The following is a 17,355-nucleotide window of genomic DNA, read 5'->3' on the forward strand; positions in this document are numbered from 1 at the left end:
GGATCATATGGTAATTTAATTTTAATTTTGTAAAGAGCCTCCATAATTTATAAAGTACTTTTTGACGAAGAATAGTATTTAAGAACCAGTATTTGGGCGTAAGGCGTGCTCATTGGTACTGGAGTAGTTTGTCTTAATACTAAGGTGTTAGAATTGATTTTTTTTTTCTCCTACTCAGATTCCAAATAGAATATATTTTAGTTGTGCTAGAAAAGAATGAGAGGAAACGGAGCAGTTTTCCATTTTTAACATGCTAATGTTTCTCCCATTAGGGTTTATTGAATACTCCAGGACAGTGGGGTTGTCAGAACTGTCTTGTGAAGCAGTTGGGTAAATTGACCAATGTGGTGGTGTTGGTTTTTATCATGATGATATCTTCATCTGAAAACCTGTCTCAGTTTTATAGTTTTCCTGAGTAATTCAGGTTTTATAATGCTTTGGTCACGTTAGCAATTCTGACCTCTATCTGTAAAAGACATAGTAACTGCAAATGTTTAATATTCTAAACATGGAAAAAAGTTACAAAACTACCTAGTGCAGATATGATACTTTCTCTTTTCATGTTAAGCATCACTTATATTTATTCAGATGCTCTGTCTTGGAGGAGATTAAAAGGCTTTTAATTGCAGCGCTGAATTTGCCCTTACTTCTCTCTCAAACAGGTGCCTGGCATCCTTTTGCTTCCCCTACTAGGTGCAAAGCATTTCACTTTACTTGTCATCCAGTGAGATTCTGCAAGCTGAGATGTTATTTCCACGCATGGATAGTGTTTTTTAAAATGCCATTTCTGTGAAATTATATTTTATACCCTATGAGGCATGTCAGCCAGCCACCAGTGATATCTGTTTGTCTCTCATATATATAAACTTCTAATTCATTAATTGTTTTGGATACTGGCTGGAACATTATAAGAGGAGTGGTTCATTGTGAGTGTAATTTGTGTTTCTCTTCTGGACTTTGTAGCATTCCCACTCCAGTTCATTTTATGATGGGTACCTGGTTGTCCTGCTGTCATCCTTCTTGAACGTGTCTAGTCAAGTGAAGTTGCATAGCAGCAGCTTTGGTAGTAGGCTGGCTGCATTCCAAGATTTCATGGATAATCCTGCCTTGACATTTAATGATCTGATGAAACTGCTCAAAAAAACCCCCAAAAAACTGGATGTGATGTCTGCAGAAGGTTTACCATTACCTCCGCTCTGTGGAGATAATGTTCTGGTTAACCCACATCTGTTTCCTGTTGTAGCCCATATTCTCAGTGTGGTTTGCAGTATTTGGGAATGCCTCAGAATGTTAAATCCATACCACAATGTGGTTGAAGCAGCTGAAACCACTGGAGTCTCTGGTTCAGATTTGGAGGTAGATTTTAGAAGTGACAGAAGCCTAATTTCAGTTTAATTAAACCGCTCTGAAGTAATACGGTGAAGCACACCCTCAGGAGTTGCCAGCAGATTTAATTAGTGTTGGCTCAACTTTTAAAGCATAAGGGTAATCTTTTGGAATCCCCTAAAATGGTGCATTTGTTCTGGGTTCAGAATGTACAAGCAAGCTTTTACCAGGGTTTGGGTGGTTATTTTAAACATAAAGAGGCTTAAAACTGTATTTATAAACCAATAACCTGTCCAGAACTGTTACTTGTTGGGCATGAGAAATATAATAGTACTATTCTTTGAGACAAAGCAACATGTTCTTGTTTCACTATGTTGCTTCTGCCCATTAGAGATTGTGTGGCTGGTGAAAGAGAAGTGTTTAGGGCAGTAGCCATGTTCCTAATAGAAATGTCAACTCTGCAAAAGTAATGGAAGGAAATATTTCAGAAAGTAATCATTGAACTCTGTATAAAGGGGAATATATGTTCTTCAGATGTGAAATCTCACAGTCAGATTTTCTTTGAGCTCCTGATCCCTTAATTTCTTCAGAGGATTCTTATAAATTGCTTTCCACATCATATTAACAACAGAAACAGTAACAGCATTTATGAATAACAACTATTATTATTATTATTCAAGTACCATTGGATGCGCTGCTTCTCTTTCTTCCCTTCATTTTTTTAATTATGGAAAATTTCAGACATATATAGTAAAGCAGAGTAAATATTCTCATGAACCACCCAGCTTCAACCATATCTGTCAGTCTTGAATGCTCTTAAGGGGAGAGCCAAGGAGATATCAGATATGGATTCTCTTATTAATACAAAGTGGTTTTAGTACTTTTATTTTGAGGTAACCTAAAAGAAATGAAAGAATCAGGCCTTTGTCCTTAATCTTAACAAATCTCAATTAGTACTTTGAAATACAAACTCAAATGTGATAAAAGATGGAAAAAAGTAGAGTCTGATGAATTTTTTCATGAGAAATCTTTTTTGGAAGTAATTTTAGCCCATATTAGAATTAAGTGTAGTTCTGCTGAGGAGAAAGGGAAGACCAAATAGAAGACATTTGTTTGTGGCGTGGCTGAGTCTGAAGAGTGTAGGGCAGCTTGGAAGGTGGCTGGTGTGAGAAGGGATAGAGATCTAATCTAAAATAGGAGTAAATTAATTTTGTCGTAGGCTGTGTAGTCACCACCATGAAATTCTAACCCTGCACAGTCCGTTATGGTAGCCAGTAGCCACACACGGCTGCAGAGCACCTAAAATGTGGCTACTCTGAATTGAGATGCCTGAAGTGTAAAATATATGCTAAGAAGACCTAGTATGAAAAAACAAAGTCTCAGTGAATTTTTTAATACTGATTACATATTGAAATAAAAATATTGTTGAAATAAAAATATTTTGGATATACTTGATTAGATAAAATATATTATTGAAATTAATTTTACCTGTTTTTTAAAAAAACTTCTGGCATGTGTACTTTTAGATCAGCGAATAAATTTTAATAGGAAGGCCAATATTTGAGCACAGTAATCAGCAAAATTAGTGTTAATTTATTAAATACAAGATAATGGATTTAAGACATTAGGAATAAAATAATATCAGGCATGTTTTACTATATACCATAAGCTTGTAAGAAAATACTGTTTTAGAGTTTTATAATACAGAATATTTAGTACTCTGTGTTAGATGCTCTGTTAGGAGAAGATAGCTTCTCTGTTCAGTATGTGGCTTAGATGAGGTAACAGTACATTTTCTGGGAGATGCAGTTAGAAATACTGCAGTAGAAACTGATGAGCCCTTAGACTAGAATTTTATGTATTTGTAATTTTTGTACATAAGGTCATAGTAAAGTCGTAAGACTTGATAGGCTTTTTGGAGGGTGTTTTACAGACAGAGAACTCATAAAACCTTGGAAAATATCCAGCCAGGTTTGAAAAAGAATAGAGGAATCAGTGAAATGAAGAGATAAAAAAGCAGTCTTTGTATAGAAAAAGAAGTAAGATGAGATTGTGCCATGAAAACCCAGAGTAGAGTTTCAGTGGATTAAAAAGAGGCAAAAGAGCGCAAGGGCAGTGAGAAACAAGAAAGTAGTCCATGACCGGTTTCAGTTGTTTGATCTGAGTCACAGACTTCAGGCAGTTGTAGGGAGTTAAGGGAATGAATGGTAATAGGTGGAGGCAGCTGTTAACAGATCACATTCAAAGAATGTGGCTGTAAAAACAATCATTCAACTTTTAAACAATGTCTTTGTAAGGTGGCGGAAATTGTGTTGTGTTTAAGGCAGAAAAGAAGGACCCTATGGAGAGGGAGAAACTGGAGATGCTGGCAAGGAAGGAAATAGATTAGGGGGAAGTCCTTGTTAAGGGGGATAGAGGAAGATACCAGAGTCATTCTCTATAATAGGATGAAGGTAAAAGGACAGTTACAAAAATATTCTTCTCCTGCCTAAAATAATGACTCTTCTAAATGAAATGTCTAATAGAGGAAAGATTTTCACCTTGATCAAAGTTTCAGGCAGTAATAGATTAGGGCCAGAAATTCTTGGGGCTCTGCTTTTGGGAGGGATCAGGAATATATCCATTCTCCAAAAGTAGGCAGTAGTGTGCATTTTTACATGGATTTAAAATTGGAGCAAGAATACCTTTCATTCATTCAAATGGCTAAGCTGGGATCTGAGGATAAGAACTGTTACATAAATTTTCATTTCCATTTTTAGGAAGATTTCTTAAGTGTCTTAGGTCTCAGGAAACCTATTTCCTTTTAAAAATTATTTGACAGATATTTATTGAGTTCTTTGTCTGCCAGGCTCTTTAATAGTAGCTGTGAGAGGCATAAATAGATGAATTAAGCTCCTTCTATTCTAGAGATCACATTCTAGTTAGATATGTAAATAGATTATCAACCCTTATTCTTTGTTTAGTCCTTTTACTCTTAAACACCAAAGTAATTTTAAGATAAACCGTAGACTTAAAATATATCCGGAAATGGTCTGTTGCAAGAAAGTATGAATGTAAAAAAAGTCTAAATTCATGTCTCAAGGAAAAGTTATTAACTTAAAAAATATTTAATATAGGAGTTGGAGTAGTATTTAATTTTTTTAACTGTTTTTGACTTTTAAAAAACATTCTATTTAAATATGGATTTATTCAGTTGGCTTAATAGAAGTCCTGTTGTAGCTGATAGGAATAAACATTCAACTAATATAATCTCTCTTCTGTCAGATGTAAATCAAATATTTATTGATATCTGCACATGAAAACACAAGGGTATAGCATAATTTTGCTCAATTTTTAAGTACTTTGTTTCCAAGGTTTGGCTGTTTTTGGAATGTCAGCAAGTGTTTTAAAATTTTTAGAGAGGAAAGATAAAGAAAATATTTGCTTGTCATTCCATCTAGGCAGCCACAGTATTGACTTATATGAAATATAATTTTATGAATAAAAAGTTAACACTTGTGTAAGATTATACCTGAAACTTTGGGGGCAGATGTTGTTTGATGCACATGTTTTTAGTACCAAAATAACATTTCTGAAGGCTGATTTGCCTGGCACACAGGCCATTTACAATGGTAGAAGTAGTCTCAGCTCCGGGGACTTGGAAGTTGGTGCTTTAGAAGACTTACTCTGTCTTGTAGAACGGAAGAGTTATACCTATTTCTGCAATGTCAAAGGCAGAAAAGATGTCATTGCCACTTGTAGGGAAGCTGCTGATGTTTATAATGAAAGTGTCAGAATGAATTTAATACTGTTGCTCTAGGGTAGTTGGAAAGAGTTGGTCATCCAAGATACTTGAAACTGAGTTGCAGAGAGAGCATCTGGAGTGTCATAAACCCCTGATAACTTCGTGATTATAACCTTAGGGGACTGAGAGATTTATCGAGAACCCTTTTATCTGTGTTTTTAAGAAGATTTTTAAACAAAAACAGTGAAATAAAAAATACACTAAGTAGAAAAAGTCCTAAAAAAGACATCAACTCTATTTGCAAGCTGTGTGACCTTATTTGAATCTCAGTTTCCTTAAATGTAAAAAAGGCAAAACTCTTAGGATAAAATAAAATGTGTTGTAAAAAAAATATGTAACAAAATAATGTGTGCAAAGGTACACTGTAATTTGAAAACAAATGTACAGGCAAACTTAAGGTGATAATACTGTACTTTTAATTTTTCCATAGTCATTTAATAGAGGGGATGCATACTAAGTCTAATATTGCCAGAGATTTTAGAAGGAAGGATAATAAAAAAATGGAGAAATAGTAGTAAAATATGAGCTTGTATTGAGTATTAGAAATCATTCTCATTAAATCAGCATTTGTCATTTTGTGAAAGCATGGTAGTAGGACTAACGAAGATGACACTTGTAGATTCTGATGTATTGGGCAGTTGGATTTGCCATGTTCACATGTATTTGAAGAAATAAGGACCCGTCTTTTCCTCTTCCTTCTCTTTAAACTTAAACTTCAAGGTTATGAATACCGATGGGACTGGGAGGCGAGTACTAGTGGAGGACAAAATCCCTCACATATTTGGGTTTACGTTGTTGGGTGACTATGTTTACTGGACTGACTGGCAGAGGCGTAGCATTGAAAGAGTGCACAAACGGAGTGCAGAGAGGGAAATCATCATCGATCAGCTCCCCGACCTCATGGGCCTGAAAGCCACAAATGTTCATCGAATCATCGGTAAGTAATTCCAAGTCTCCTGGACGTTAAACCGGGAACGAGAAAGGACAGAGATAGTCAGCTGCTTGGAAAGTCAGCAGTGTAAATTATTAATGTTTTAAGGGAATGTAGAAATCACCTGCGAAGCTTTTTTTAACCAAGAATGGCCCCTTTAAATGTTGACTCAGTAATTTAACACACACACAGACACACACCCCCCACACCCCCCTTCAGGCAAAGAGTTTCTATTGTATGAATAATGCAATTTACTTAAAGCATTTTTGTCATACTTTTATTCCCAGTTGGTCAGCACAAGAGTTTTGACCTGCTCCATTTTCATCCTGGGTCAGTTCTTCCCTCTTTAGTCAACCTGGAAGGTCACTGTACTGATGTCAGCTTAGTGCCGACACGCAATCGGCATGGTGCACTACGGGTCAGGACTCCTGGGCTCCAGCCATCCTCCGGCTTCAGTCCCCGCCAAGCAGTGGGGACTGTGGGCCTTACTGCCGCACCTGGTCTTTTATTCCCTGTTCATCCTCACAGTGCTTGTTTGTGAGATTAGAACTGAAAGTCTAGATTTGGGAGCAAATGAAATCCTAGGTCTTGGTGAAGCAAATGCTTAGTCATTTTAAATTGAAAATGTGTTTACTGTGTTCATGTGCATGTCCTTCTGTGCCCTTTGATAACTACCTTATGTTTTAGGTTCCAACCCCTGCGCCGAGGAGAACGGGGGTTGCAGCCACCTCTGCCTCTATAGACCCCAAGGCCTTCGCTGTGCCTGCCCCATCGGCTTCGAGCTCGTCAGTGACATGAGGACCTGCATTGTCCCCGAGGCTTTCCTCTTGTTTTCACGGAGAGCAGATATCAGGAGAATTTCTTTGGAAACTAACAATAATAATGTGGCCATTCCGCTCACTGGTGTCAAAGAAGCTTCTGCTTTGGATTTTGATGTGACAGACAACCGAATTTACTGGACGGACATATCACTCAAGGTTAGCAAAAGAATTGGAATACTAATACTGGGGACTAAAAAAAGGAGAGCTTCTAGAATTTCTGAGTCTTCATGCTGTCATCAACTTCCCTCATTACTTAATAGGCAGAGTTCAACAAAAACCTTAACTTTTTAAAGGAAGTCAAGGGAAGGCACATTCAGTATTTTTTTAAATTTAATTCAATTTAAATTTTTTTAAACATTCAGTATTTTATTAAGTACTTTTTATTACCGGATACTTTGCTTAAGTGTTCTAAATCTGCAGGACTTAATCTTCCTCTACTTTGTTCCATTTTGGAGGTCATGAGTGACATTTTCTGCGGTTAGAGAGTAAGCATTTGTAGCCCTCACATCAATGGCTTTGAGACTTGACTCTCAATTTATTAAAAAAATTTTGTCAGCACCTGACTGAGGTAGAACATGCCAGTTGTGAGTTACAGCATACCTTTTTTCCCCCTAGAATGAATATTGAAAAGCATATTCAGCCAATAAAGAGGAGCTCTTGACCATAAAATCTGAAGAATAATCTTTCCTTCTTCCAGATTGTTTTGTGCTTGCTTTAGATAACTTGTGTAAAATTTTGTCTAATATGCCAAAGCCATGGGGTATTGGATTCTGATGGTGTTCAGTAAAATCTCTTAAATTAGTGAATAAGTGAAGTAAATAAATTCATCTTGGTTTTTATTGTGTGGGCTTCTAAGTCTCCTTATCGTGAAAAGAGAGATAATGCCTTATTTTGCAGGGCTTATTGTGAGGATTAAAGTAGAAAATACATGTATACAAGGTACTTAGGATAGTGCTTGATAAGAAGTAGTAGATGTTATTAATAGCTTGAATTATGACTTCTACATTTTTAGAGGATTCAAAGCTGCAATGGCAATAATATGATAATAGTCATATGCATTTTATAAGATAAAAGCTGTTGAGATTTTCTCTTGCTGACACAAGGACATGGCATACTCCAGCACCTTCAGGAAGCTGACTGCCAGTTAAGAATCTGCAGCACTCTGGTCACATCTTTTTCACTTGATTACTAATAAATTTTAAAAGAAAAGTCATTCCATTGTTTTACTGGAATAAATTTCTGGTCTGTACGAATTTCAAATATGTCTCTATGAATTGGCAATAAAACTTGAGGTCACAGTTACATTTATTAGAAATTGACATCAGTTTTTTTTCTGTGCTCATAAAATATGTGAATTGTATTAAGAAACTATGCCTCTGACTCTTCTGCATCCTTCCATCCAGCAAAAACTTAACCACACATTATTTCTGGATAGTGTTTTGTACTTAAGCCCTGTGACTTTGTTGTTCATCTTATTTTTGCAGACCATCAGCAGAGCCTTTATGAATGGCAGTGCACTGGAACATGTGGTAGAATTTGGCTTAGATTATCCGGAAGGCATGGCAGTAGACTGGCTTGGGAAGAACTTGTACTGGGCAGACACAGGAACAAATAGAATTGAGGTGTCAAAGTTGGATGGGCAGCACCGACAAGTTTTGGTGTGGAAAGACCTTGACAGCCCCAGAGCTCTTGCGTTGGACCCCGCTGAAGGGTAAACAGCTTTATGTATGCATTCTTTGCAGCTACATTGTGCATGGCCTAGTTATGAGTTATATTCTTGATGTCTTAAATAATGCTTATTAAGAATCTGACAACTAAACTGTAGATTAGCTTCATCTTTAAACTATTAGTTGAGATTTTGCTGATTTAGAATTAATAATTATTAGCCAAATTTTACTTGTGTCATTATTAACGTTGGGTGAAGATTAGTGAAATAGATTAATAATTAAATATTAGTGATCGTATTTACATGCTAAGTAAATAGCCTTTTTAAAAGTGTCATCAAGTCTGTATTTGCTTGCCGCCTCTCACAGGTTATACCAGATTCCAAGCCTATTAAAGTAACCCCCCTGAAATAATGTTGCAGAGAAATAATTGCATTTTAAAATATTTATTAATTCAAAATGGACAGTTTGATTATTAGAAGCTTGAAGAAACTTTGATATTAAATAGTAAACTTTTTGATAAACTATTTCCAACATGACATGTTTTTCAAAGGTAGATGATCCTTTGTACATGGTTTAGCAAGTTTTAAAAAGCCAACAGCTAAGAAATCTGCAATTTGAAGAACAGCTCCACTTTAAAAAGCAGATGTTAACAATGTGAACATATAAGGATATTTACCATACCCATAATGAATAGTTTCCCTGAAATCAGTCAGCTCCATCATTAGCTAGTTCGCCGTGTAGTTAGAAGGCTATACCAAAGGCAGTTTGTCTGTGCTGACATGTTGTGATTGGATTATGGCGATCTTTGCTCTCAGCATTGGTTACTAGACAGATAAATTTAGTAGTTGGAGCTAAGGACTCTAGTTTATGTGGCTGCTGGCAACTGTGAAATTTCTCCCACAGTTGTTTCTCTTTGGCTCTTGGGGTGTGCACGTGCCTGTCACCTGATAAGTACAAACATAGACAAAGCCCGAGACGACTTTAATTTTCAGAAAAGTGTGTTTATACCTTGCTACCAAGTCAACCATCAGCTGACAGGCTGAGGAGTGAGTGTCTCCCTTGGGTGTCTGATGAGACCTGGCAAGTGGAGAACTTCCCTGGTTCCAGTATTCAGAGTGTCTTGAAACTAGCACCGTCCTAGTTCAGTTGAAAGGGCATTTGGCTGAGGATTAGGTTCTAATTCTAGCTCTGCCATATGGCTGGTTGAAGACATGCAACAGATCATTCACATTTCTTTTAGTGCTTTGGCCTCCTCATCTGTAAAAAGCCTATTCTGTAGGTAGGACTGCTCTAAGGTTAAGGTAAAAAAACTCAAACGAGTGAAATAAAAACAGGAATGTTCTAAAATTACACAGGGATTGTAGTAGTAGTGCTCACTGCCCAGCTGACACATTAAGAGGGGGTTCTTTGCTCCTACAAATAATAGTATATTACCTTGGATGGTAAACCAAATACATTTTCAAGCTTTGCATTTTAACTTCAATTAAAGGCTAATAATTTTTAAAGGCTAATAATTAGTACTGCAACTTGGTTTTGGGGAAGCATTGATTACACAAATTGAAAAGTAAGGTTATATAAATTAAAAAACTCGAATTACTTGTATTCAGAAATACATATATTTTGTTCTAAAGTGAATCAGGTTCTGAGACCAGAGCTTTAATCCTTTGCTGTCTTCTTGAATATTAGTTTTATAAATACAAGTGCTGCAGTAAGGAAATCATTGGTTTGTTTCCAAGTCCTAGGTTTTGGATGGAACAGATTCATTGGAAAGACTAAGGAAAGCTGACTCACTTCCTTTTTAAGATATTAGAAAAAATACTGAGTTGAGGCTGCCAATGTAATTGAAAAAATCTTAACTCTGATTTTACTTTACCAACTTCCTTGATTTAATGTACATTTTACTTTAATTTTTTTAGTTACTATGCATGAGTATGACCCTTTCTTCTAAATAATCAAAAGTGAAAATGTTAAATATCCATTGTTTTGAATTTAGATTTATGTATTGGACTGAATGGGGTGGAAAACCTAAGATAGACAGAGCTGCCATGGATGGAAGTGAACGTACTACCTTAGTTCCAAATGTGGGGCGAGCAAATGGCCTAACTATTGATTATGCTAAAAGGAGGCTTTATTGGACAGACCTGGACACTAACTTAATAGAATCTTCAAATATGCTTGGTAAGCTGTACTCTTTTTTATTCAGACAAATAGTATATAATTCTTTCTATGCAAAAATCAGCAGCTGCTGTTTGCCACTGGTTAGGTGCTGTTAGCAAAACTTCATATGAATGTCTAGATTCTTCCTCTATCTGGCATTATATCCTGCTTATTATTATATTAATAGTGGGCCAAGTACTTGGATTCGTATCTCTCTGATATGTGGAAATTTCATTACTGTTGGGCTTGTAATGGAATTTATAGCTCCCTGGATATTCCTGAAGTGACTTTTTGTACCAGTAAAATACAGTGTATGCATTTCCATCTTTTTATGGAAGAGAAAGAGTTGAACTATAGGCCTTTATGGAGGGAAAATAAGACCACAATCAGAATAGACCACTTACAGGTGTTTCAGCAAACTCAGTGATTTGTAGCAAGAATATAAATTTGAGGCATGGGGTCAGACTACAGACGGATTGATTTCAGAGGACTGGTCTAGTTTTAGAATTGCTTTTAAATGAATTTTCTATTTTAAATTGCTTATAAAAGTAATGTTTATGTTACTTCTTCTTCTTCTTTTTTTTTTTTTTTGACAAGAAGACACTTACATTCTCACATATTTTGTCCCTCTGCTTCTCTCCTGTCTACTGCCTTTCCGAAAATAGGACTCAACCGTGAAGTTATAGCAGATGACTTGCCTCATCCATTTGGCTTAACTCAGTACCAAGATTACATCTACTGGACGGACTGGAGCCGACGCAGCATTGAGCGTGCCAACAAAACCAGTGGCCAAAACCGCACCATCATTCAGGGCCATCTGGACTACGTGATGGACATCCTCGTGTTTCACTCCTCTCGGCAGGCAGGGTGGAACGAGTGTGCTTCCAGCAATGGGCACTGCTCCCACCTCTGCTTGGCGGTGCCAGTTGGAGGTTTTGTTTGTGGATGCCCTGCCCACTACTCCCTTAATGCTGACAACAGGACTTGTAGTGGTAAGCTGCATTTCCCCCCAAAGCAAACTAAACCTAGAGGAGAAAGCAGGATTTTGGAAACACTGTGTTTCATGCTCTTTCTAGAGTGTAAAGTTGTAGAAGTCCAGAGTTGATCATTTGTTCAATAAAAGGTAAAGACTAAAGGTAGAAAAATGAAAGTTTTTGTTGCTTTTATGTGTCTGGTGATAAGTAGTTGATGTTATTGAAAATTTGATATTATAGAGAAAGTAATTCTTTTATCCTTAGACGTTAAATATGTATTGCAAAATTTGCATAGCTTCTTTGAGAGAGAGAGCATGCATGTGCATGTGTGCTGTACGTAATTTTTATTTATTATCATAGAGAAAGGGAAGAACAGGACAAACAGTACAACAAAGAGAATCTACAAAATACAATCTCCTTGTCCTTTGAAGTTCATAGACTAGGCCAAAGATGAAAAATTTAAGTGTGTTAGAGGCCAGGGAGAAAATGCATATGGTAAATTTAGCCCAGTATGAAACAATAGTAAATAGATGGGGCAGGGCACTGGAGAGAAGGATATGCTCTGAACTTAGTGAGTGGTTGCTACTTAATTCTAGCTGATGTGACTAGATCTTCTTACCTAGTCATGAATCCAGATTTTTATTTTATTTTTTATATATTTATTTTGACTGTAATAGCTCCTGATTTTTAAATGTTATCAAATAGTACATATTAAACACACACACACACACACACACACACACACACACACACTGCTAAGAACAATAAAACACAGTGTGTAACAAAATATTGTTGGCTTAGGGAATCCTGGTTTATGACTCAAGTGTACATGAAGACCCCTGTCTTGGTGGATAAACGAGAGCAAATTGGTTGATATGATAAATAGAGAATTAGAAACAGTAGATTTGGGGGAGAGAAGTAGTGTATGGTTCACTAAGTTTGAAGGTAACAAAACTGCTAGAGGATGTTGGGATATAATGAACTACGGGAATTATTCTGTGCCTGAAAGTATAAGAAGTCACATAGGAAAGGATTTAGTCTGTTGAGACACAAGACTTCAGTTCTAAAAAAGAAAGAACATCAGTTTATAGTTTGATGACTTGGAGTCTCTGTCACAGATTAGTTATGTGTTTTATTAAAGCAAGCCACAGAAATTTTTTAGGCCTTAATTTTTCTCATTTGTACAATGGGAATAATGATAGTAGCTACATAGTAGGGTTACTTTGAAAATTGAATAGGATAGAACATGATTTGATTGCTGTGGAGAATAATTTTGAGGAGGAACATAAGTGGTAGCAGGAAAGTCAGTTAGACTATGGTGATACTGCACGGAGACTTGAACTGGAGTGGTGGCTGTGGTGATGGAGAGATGCTGATAGGTGCAGGGTGTATTGTGATGCTAGAACCAAGAGAACTTGTTGATGGGTTGTGTGTGAGGAAGAAAGAGGAAGCAAGGATGACTCCTGGTTTTGTGGTTTGAGCAATTAACTAGATAGTAGATGAGGAAGTTTTCTAATTTTCTTAGTCTTTTTAAATAAAAGTCTAAAAAGAATGAAAAAATAATTTTAAGCAGGTTTATATTGATTTTCTTACAGGGCGCTGAAATAGAAATATTAGATAGATAGTTGGATAGAAGAACCCAGAGCTCAGAAAAGAGATGAGGTTGGAGACAGAAGTTTTATAATTACCAGCCTTTCTTGAAATGGGTAAGATTACTTAGGGAGAAAGTGTAGACCCAGGGTCAGCAAACTTTTTCTTTAAAGGGCCAGAGAGTAAATATTTAGGCCTTGTGAATCCTGTAGTCTCTCTGATACCTATTTAACTCTGTCCACTGCAGTGTAAGAGCAGCCATAGATGATACATTTTTAAAATGTGGCTCAATTCTGAAGCAGTATTCTAAAAAACAGGCATCAGGCCAGATTTACCTTGCGGGCCATAGTTTGTCAGCTCTTGGTGTGGAGAAAAGAAGGGGTCTGGTAACCTCAGGAATTCTGGTTGAGAAGGGAGAACTTGCAGTGGACACTAAAGTGGCAGAGGAGAACCAGGGGAGGATGGTGGCACAGAAGACAGGAGATTAGGACTGTGCTGAATGCTGCTGAGAGGCTGAGCAACATGAGGCCTAAAATAGTGTCCATAGGATATTTGGATGAGGTGGTTATTATTAACCCTGAAAAAAAGTAATTTCAAGGAAGTAATGGTGAAAGATTGGAGTAGATCAGCAAGAGAAAAGGAAAGGGAGGTGGTATATGTACTGTGTAGACATCTTTTTCAAGAACATAGCTTTGGAAGGAGAAAATGGGAGTCATAAGCGATGGAGGGTGGAGGCAGGAGACTGTGGGAAGACCGTGTGAGGTCAGTATCGTTTGGGCTGCTTTTACCAGGGCGTGCTAGTTGGTGAGTGATGGCCAAGAGAAATCAGTGCTGAGTGTCCCTAATGTCTGTCTTCGGCTCCCTTTCTAAGATGATCAGCAGTGTTTCAGGAGGCTACCTGGTATGTGCTCTTTTTGTAATGAGTGCTAGTTAATATCTGTGCGGAGATGTATTAGATTCCAAAGCAGATTACAAGAGAAGTTTGACACAAAGTGCTTGCCCTCAAAAAGTTTTCTGACATTGTGTAATTTACTCCTTGACCTGTGTTTCAAAAACTAAATCAGAGTTTTTTCTTTCTCTGCTCAGAAACTTACAGTGGCTCCCATTTCACACAGAGGGCAAAACTAGCTCTTACAACGGCCTTTAATTTCTGCACATCCGTACCCTACACTTCGCCCCCCCCCACATTTGCTTCTCAGCTTTTACTGTTCTCTTTCTTGCTCTCTCTGTGACAGCCATACTAGCCTTTTATTGCTGTTTTCAAATATGCCAATTACTTCTCCCTCAGGGCTGTTGTACTGCTTATTTCCTTTACTTGGAATGTTCTTCTTGCAAATATTTGCATGGATTTACTTCACATCCAAGTCTTTGCTTAATTGTGACCTTCACAGTGAGACCTGGTCTGCCCTATTTAAAATTGCAAGTCATCCTTCCACCCTGTGTGGCATTGCCAGTGCCTCTCACCTGCATTTTTCTTTTTCCCATGACACTTAATCACTCTTTGATATACTTTTACTATAGCCTTTTTATTAACGTTTATTGGTTATTGTCTGTCTACTGGAATATAAACTCTGAAGCAGCAATTTTTCCCTGTTTTTTCACTGACACATCTCAGTTATGTAGAATGGTGTTTGGTAAATGGTAGTCATTCAAGGAATCATTGTTAAATAAAAGAAAGAAGCAGCAGGATAGGGTTTGGAAAAACACATGTGCTCTTCCGTTTAGCAGCTTTGTGACCTGGGAAAAACTGCTTAACCTTTCTGAGCTTGCTCACCTTTAAAATGGAGATGATAATTTGGGTGATTAGATGACATCTAGTATGTGTGACATATTGGAGGTCCTAAATAAATGTTTGCTTCTTTTCTTTCCTAATTCTCTGAAGCAATTTCATTTTCTTTCAAAATCATAGCTACAGGGCTCTCTTTAGTTATCATCTGAGGCTTGTTTCTTCATTTGTTTCTTCGTTTATTCTTCCAATGAATATTTACTCATCACCTACTACATACTGGGGATTATTTGAGCCAGTGGGGGAGAATGTAGCACTGAATAAAATAGACATTAATCCCTGCCCTCATGGAGCTTACATTTCAGTAGGACAGATAATGAACCAAATAAGTAAACTATATCATGAGTTAGATGGAGATGAGTGTTATGGAGAAATATTAAGAGCAAGAAGGGATTGGGAGGAGGATTGCATTGTTAAATAGGGCGATCAGTGGAGTCCCGACTGTGAAAGTGACACTGTGTCAGGAAATGAAGGAAATGAGGAGAAGAGCTATGCTATGTTGGATATCTGGGAGAAGGCCTGTCATGCAAAAAGAAGTAGCAGGTGCAGAGGCCCTAGGATGTCTGGTCTGTTAGAGGGACACCTAGGAGGCCAGTGCCCCTGGAACAGAGTGAATAAAGGGATTAAGCCAGAGAGGAAACAGGAGGCCAAATTGTGTAATCCCTTGTTCAGTACTGAAGTGCTTGGCCTCTATGGCACCTTTGTGCAAATTGGCAAAAGATGTTTCCTCTGTTACTGATGCAGTTGCACACCTGTGCTTGATTTGGCCAACGAAGTGCGGCCTGGACGTCAGTCCCTATTTGATGCCTTTGGCAAATGCCCAGATGGCACAGTCGAATGTGGTGGGCTTGGCCTTGTCATTTATGCTGTTCTTACCCAAGAGCAGTACCTTCCTTTAAGCTTTGAGTGAACACTTGTGTCTTCAGAAGAGAACTGAAAAGCTCCTCTGCTTACACCTAATCTTCCAACTTCTGCTTGTGGCTGTCTTCACTTTGGGAACACAAGACTGAGACAACCCAATAGGACAGTTTTTAAAACATTGTTTCACTGATAGTTAGAGGTTACATAAATTAGGATAGATTCAGGCTTACAAAACTGCATATTCTTTGTCACTTTAAGCACTGGATGACTTGTGAAGTTAAAATACCAGCCTCCGCTTAGGAATATTTAGCCAATTGTAGTTGTTAATGTCATCCATAGACTTTTTGAATCAAGCATTTATTTGAAGCCGTATGTGGCTTTGTGTTAATCTACATTTCTAGAATACCTAATCGTGGACTCTTAAAGGTTAAAACTTGACTCAGAAAAAGAAAAAAAAAAGTACCCAGTAAAACATACATGTGTTTTAATAATTTTTTTCTCAGGCAGGAAAAGTTGGCTGCTAAAACTGTGGGTCTTCTAAGTTCCATTGTGTGTCTTAGAGTAAGTGGTGCTTATTTTATTGGCAACTTACAATTCAGAGCTTTTCTTCTTCTTTTTTTCTTGATTTACAAAAAAAATAATACTGCCCCAAAATATTTCTTTTAAAAGATAGATGGGAGACTTGTTAAGTACTCTGTTATGACATTTGTTCTTACTCATTAAGGCATAGGTTCTACTAAAATTGCTGAATGTTATGTTATGGATTCTAGATAATGGAGAGTTCCAGTGGGATCGTTACTTTCTGAATCTTCCAAGATAGGTGTGGACTTTCAGCCAGTGAAGGACTTAAAGCAGAATTTCAGTGTTGTTAATACCAAGTTGCTTTGTGAGAACCAATGAGTTTCTTTGGGATTTAAGTCAATGCACATTTGGGTATGAAAGTAAAGTCAACGGAAACCACAAATAATGGCACTATGAAGTATGGGGCTTGGGGGGAAATAAAGCAAGGAGTTCTGTCATGGCTGTTTATGTTTATATCCCTGAGAAGGACAAAATTCTACTGGGTTTAGGTGACAACTGATAACCAAGAGAATAGACTATAATTATGGAATTTTTATATATATTGTAGTGAAGATTTTAAAAATGCTATTAGACTTTGAAGTTTTTGGTAGCGTTGTCAAGATGCTCTTCTTTTCTAGATGTTTTCTTACATTAAAGATGACTGCATAGTCATCAGAGGCCTAGTTCCTGGGAAAGGAAAATGCTACCTCTGTTGCATTTCCCCATTTCATAAATTTAGGGCATCAACTTAGGGTGTGGTTTTTACTGGCTCCCTCTGCTTGCAACTGTCACGTACCCACAATGCAAAAGAGTACCTATGTCTGCAACTCATGAGGGTTTGATTCCTACTAATACCAAGTTTCTTACTGCTGCTACTGGTGATAATAAGCAATAGTT

At 37.3% G+C, this 17,355-nt stretch overlaps 1 protein-coding gene across 3 annotated transcripts in view; it reads left to right on the forward strand.

Annotated features, from left to right (window-relative positions):
* LRP6 (LDL receptor related protein 6) overlaps window positions 1–17,355 on the forward strand; it is a 126,089-nt gene that overhangs the window by 76,298 nt on the left and 32,436 nt on the right. For all 3 annotated transcript variants that reach the window (XM_015235650.3, XM_006199867.4, XM_031670661.2), the window contains 5 exons: window positions 5,831–6,047; window positions 6,729–7,018; window positions 8,347–8,573; window positions 10,523–10,707; window positions 11,352–11,678. In XM_015235650.3, coding sequence (XP_015091136.1) covers window positions 5,831–6,047; window positions 6,729–7,018; window positions 8,347–8,573; window positions 10,523–10,707; window positions 11,352–11,678 — 1,246 coding nt within the window. The remainder of the gene's footprint in view (window positions 1–5,830; window positions 6,048–6,728; window positions 7,019–8,346; window positions 8,574–10,522; window positions 10,708–11,351; window positions 11,679–17,355) is intronic.

The sequence above is a fragment of the Vicugna pacos genome, chromosome 34, assembly GCF_048564905.1.
Source record: "Vicugna pacos chromosome 34, VicPac4, whole genome shotgun sequence".
Classification (NCBI taxonomy): domain Eukaryota; kingdom Metazoa; phylum Chordata; class Mammalia; order Artiodactyla; family Camelidae; genus Vicugna; species Vicugna pacos.